The 5241-nt window shown below is 35.5% G+C and overlaps 1 protein-coding gene across 1 annotated transcript; it reads right to left on the bottom strand.

Annotated features, from left to right (window-relative positions):
• Positions 1 to 1608: 1608 nt before the first annotated feature.
• LOC110798778 (uncharacterized) lies at positions 1609 to 3213 on the bottom strand. Its single transcript, XM_022003974.1, has 2 exons — positions 2151 to 3213; positions 1609 to 2048 (listed from the first exon to the last, which is right to left on the bottom strand). Exons 1-2 carry the CDS (start codon positions 3211 to 3213, stop codon positions 1609 to 1611), a joined length of 1503 nt encoding a protein of 500 aa, XP_021859666.1.
• Between the last annotated feature and the right edge of the window lie 2028 nt (positions 3214 to 5241).

A 5241-nucleotide genomic window follows, 5' to 3' on the forward strand; every position in this document is an offset into this window, starting at 1 on the left:
GCATCTTCCCCGTTTGACTTAGGTCCTCATCAAATTGATCATACTCTTCTTCGTCCTCCACATCACCAATACCAAGAATTCTTCTCTTTCCTTGAACAACAATAGACTTTCTTTTATCTTTGGGGTCAACAATGTAAAATACTTGCTTAACTTGTGATGCCATGATGAAAGGCTCATTTTGATGACCCAAACGCTTAAAATCAACTTCTGTATATCCATCCTCAACTCTTCGCACACCACGCCCATTGTCAAGCCACTTGCATCGAAATAGAGGGATTCTAAATTTGGAGTAGTCAAGCTCCCAAATATCTTCAATCACCCTGTAGTATGGCATAGTTACTTCTAGAGGCCTAGTATCTTTAGCATTAGCGTACTCTGTTGATGATGCAACCACACTTACACCAGTATTTTGATTAACAGACTTGGCATCTTGGCGCTCCGTATAGAATGTATACCCATTGATATCATAACCTTCATATGAGTCAACTAGAAGCTCAGGACCATATGCAAGCCACTTAATCATATTACAAACTACTTTTGGAGTTTTAGTGTGTTGAGACATAACCTTGACTTGGAACCATGCTAAAAAAGTGTCATTGTGCTCCTTAGCTAACCACTGATCATATTTCAAAGGATTCTTCTCCTTCAAATAAGCCATGTGATCATCTATATAGGGTTGAACCTTAGAAAGATGTTGTAGTACGTACAAATGAGCCTTAGCCTTCATCTATCTTACGATCCACCATGATCCTTTTATGGCTAATTATACCATGACCTTCTAACCTCTCTTCGTGATGAGACTTCGGAAGTCCAACCGGTTCTAGCCCTGCTAGGTATTGAGCAACAAACCCCATAATCTCTTCAGCTTTTATGCTTTCAATAATACTACCTTCGGGATAGTATCGATTCCGGACTTTATCTTGTAAAGTGCCCAAATGTCTCTCAAACGGATACATGTTCCACGCCCACATTGGACCACAAATCTTGATTTCTTGAACGATATGCATGAACACATGTATATCAAAGAATGAAGGTGGAAAATACATTTCAACTGACACAATGTGACGATAACTTCTGATTGCTGATCATCGAAAGTCGAAGGATCAATCTCCTTACTACATATAGCATTGAAAAAGAAACAAAGCTTCGTAATGGCATTCCTCACATGCTTTGGAAATATCCCTCGGATCGCAATTGGAAGAAATTGTTGCATCATAACATGGCAATCATAAGACTTCATACCCACCATTTTTCAATTCGTTCTTAGACATGAGTCTTTTTATGTTGGACGAGTATCCAGATGGAACCTTTATGCCACGCAAACACTCAAAAAAACTTATTTTCTCATTCTTAGAATAGTGTAGCATGTTGGAGGAAGATATTTTCCTTTTTCCTTATCTTCAGGCGCCAGCTCTGGACGGATCTTCAATTTTTGCATGTCTTTCCTAACATTTTCACCATCCTTTGTCTTCTCGGTATATTCACCAATGTCCCAATAATACTTTCAAAAACATTTTTTTCAACGTGCATAAAATCGAGACAGTGCCTAACCTCTAAATGCCTCCAACACGGGAGATCCCAAAACAGGGACTTCTTCTTATAAAGGGCTCATTTTATAGCCTTGTAAGGCTTTCCGTAGACTGTGTTGATATCTTTGACCCGCTCGTACACCTCACTTCCAGAAAGAGGAGGACGGGAAACTCGAACCTTTGTTTTCCCATTGAACGGTTTTTTCTTCTTTCGATAAGGGTGATCAAGAGGTAACAACCTACGAGTATGACAATATATGTTCTTCTTACAATATTCTAAGTACTCTCCCACCATATCATCTTCACAAATTGGACATGCTTTTTCTCCCTTGTTAATATAACCCGATAAGTTTCCGTATGCCGGAAAATCATTCACAGTACAAAATATCATAACACGCAAAGTAAAGTTTATTTCGGTGTAAGAGTCAAACACGGGAACACCTTCATTCCATAGAACTTTCAAATCATCAATAAGTGGTGCTAAGTAAACATCAATATCATTTCCTGACTGTTTTGGCCCTGATATCAAAAGGGACAACATGATGTATTTTCGCTTCATACAAAGCCAATGAGGGAGGTTATATATGGATAAAAGAACCGGTCAAGTGTTGTGTTGAGTACTAAGTGTGCCAAAAGGGTTCATTCCATCCGTGCAAAGACCGAGCCTTAAATTTCTCATTTCCTTACCGAAATCGTCGAACTTCTCATCAAAATTCTTCCATTGTGGAGAATCGACGGGATGTCTAAGATATTCATCTTTCTTTCTCCCTTCTTCGTGCCACCTTAAATTCTTTGCTTCCTTGTTATTCGCAAACAAACGTTTAAATCTTGGTATTATCAGAAGATACCACAACACCTTTGCTGGAGGTCCTTTCTCATCTGGTGTACCATCCACTTTCTTCCGCTTGTAGCGCGATAACCCACATCTTGGACACTTGTGGAGATCTTCATACTCTTTCCGATACAATATACAATCATTCGGACATGCATGTATCTTTTGGTACTCAATACCCATAGGAAAAAGCATCTTTTTTGCTCGATAGTTAGATATCGGAATTTCATTCCCTTCCGGAAACATATCTTTCAAATATTCCAATAGAGAAGTGAAACTCTTATCACACCAGTTGTATTTTGCTTTCTTATTATACAACTTCAACATAGCAGATAAGATGCTATACTTAGAGAAACCAGGATACAATGGCTTGCTCGCAGCACTCGATAAAGTCTCATACATACTAGATTGATCATTAAGATAGTCTTCTACATCCTGCATCATCTCATTTATCTCATCATACTCAACGTAGTCCATCTCATCATTATCCATATCATCGCTACCATTATCGTCATCGTGGATATCATTATCACCACCGAAGGTGCTTCCTGAGTGCCCATAGTTAATATTGCACTCCCCATGGTTAACACTCTCGCCATGCCATATCCACCTTGTATGGTTCAACCTAAAGCCATGACGAACTAAATGTTCCCTAATCTTATCAACATTACAAAACCTCCTAGAACAATCACAATTAGAACAAGGGCAAAGTATTGACTCGTCACCATTCTTCAACTGATAACAAACTGCACATGCGATGAACTCCTCAACCCCTAGAATGTATTGACTCGTAGTCCTTGAACATCCAATTGCAATCCATTTATAACAACTAGAGGCACATACAACAACCATATTAAACAGGCTCGACTATTAAGAGGCCCATCCGGACCTACATCATAATTGGGCCCTTAAAAAAAAATTGCTGCAGTTTAATACAAAGGAAACGATTCTATTTCCCGAGTAATTACTCGTCCCCCGTGAAAAAGACTGCCCCATTACCAAAAATTTCAAGTTCTCACCGATTAATTGCTTAGTTATCTCTTCCATAAAAATCCTCTAGTCCATCAATTATGTTCTTAATTTGACTAGAACTTACATTTGCTAAACTAGCTTCACAAATACAAACTCAAAACTGATTCTAATCATGTAGGACTATTTATAGTTTCATAGTTGATGCAACAAGGAATAAAAGGGAATTTGTTCAAACAAGTTACATATATAGACAAAGACAATTAGACAACTACTAGTATTGGTTTGAAAATTTTGACATCTTATATTAGGTGGTCCGAAAAACCTCCTTGTGCACTCATACTTAATCAAATTCAACATAGGAGCTAAATAAGCCTTACTTTGCAACAAAACACAAGGGGGGGGGGGGACTTGAAATAATTGAAAATGGACATAAAATGAAGAATTTGAATTAATTGACCAATGGAACACCAATTTATAGTGTTGAAAGCGATTAAATATAGATATTAACCATTTTTCAATTTCGACAAGCCAATCATTACAATATATTCAAGTTCACTAACAACAAGAAATCAAAGCTATAGGTCTGAAACTCGATGATAATCCAACAAAATTACATACAAACATATACCCATGCTAAAAAATTGGCATTAAAGAGAGAGATCAATGAAAATAAAAATGTTACCTTAATCAACAAAGAATATCTATCTGCTACTACTAGTCACCAACACCTAAAACAAGAAGAAGAAAAAAACAACAAAAAGAACCCATTAATTAATATTCAAAATTTGAAAAATTAAACAAAAACGGCATGAAATTAAAATCTTTAAAGGGTTCCCATAGACGGGACGAAGTTAATTTTTTGTTGAAACATTAATTAAATGGTTTGGGCAAGTGGAAAACATAAGGACAAATTATTTTTACCACCTAAAAAAATAGAAAATTTGTTTTTACCATTTGTCAAAAATAAGTGAACATGATTACAATTTCATCGGGAAAATAGCATAACAACAACAACATAACTGCATAAACCAAATAACATTTTATATGAACAATAGCATACATCAGCAAAGCATAACAACAGCAGCAAATAGCATAACAGCAGCAACAAATAGCATAACAACATCAACAGATAGCATAACAACAACAACAACAACAACAACAACAACAACAACAACAACAACAACAACAACAACAACAACAACAATAACAACAACAACAACAACATATATCCTAAATCAAGATGTATTATCAACAAATAAAATCCACCCTTATCCTTCGACAATGGTAAACTTAAAGAAATATAACTATAACAACAAATAAGCACGACATGAAAATAGAGAAACTAATTAAAAAAAAACAGTATACCATGGAAAAATTAAAGTTACATTATTCCATTAAAATATTGAGAAAGATATAAATAAAACAACACACAAAGTCTTCACATAATAAAATTTAAAACTGTTAAAGCAAGCCAAAGAATTGAATTGAATGCAATAATACCATTTATTGAATAGCAGTTGGTTGTATGCATTGATCTGAACTTACCATTTATTGGCCACGGCATATAGAAACTTAAAGGTCTGTATATATTGTTCCGCCTTTTGTGTTTAATGTATAACTAGAGCATTTTTGATGGAAAACATTCTTGATGTATAATAGGATTTGTGTGCCTATTATTCTGGCAGAGATGTTATTTTCATCTCAATGTATAACACCATTACATTTACATGTAATTGAAAACTTCGGTGTAACAATACACTTCAAGTGTTTACACTTGAGTTATCTGTTGTATATTCCAAGCAGTTGAATGAAATAATGTTATTGTAAGAAGGTAGAAATGATTGTATTTTAAAGTTCACTTGGCCTGAACAATATTTGTCATCAAGATGTCGAATAATTGTTCTTATA

Source organism: Spinacia oleracea, chromosome 2 (assembly GCF_020520425.1).
Source record: "Spinacia oleracea cultivar Varoflay chromosome 2, BTI_SOV_V1, whole genome shotgun sequence".
In the NCBI taxonomy this organism is placed as follows: Eukaryota; Viridiplantae; Streptophyta; class Magnoliopsida; order Caryophyllales; family Amaranthaceae; genus Spinacia; species Spinacia oleracea.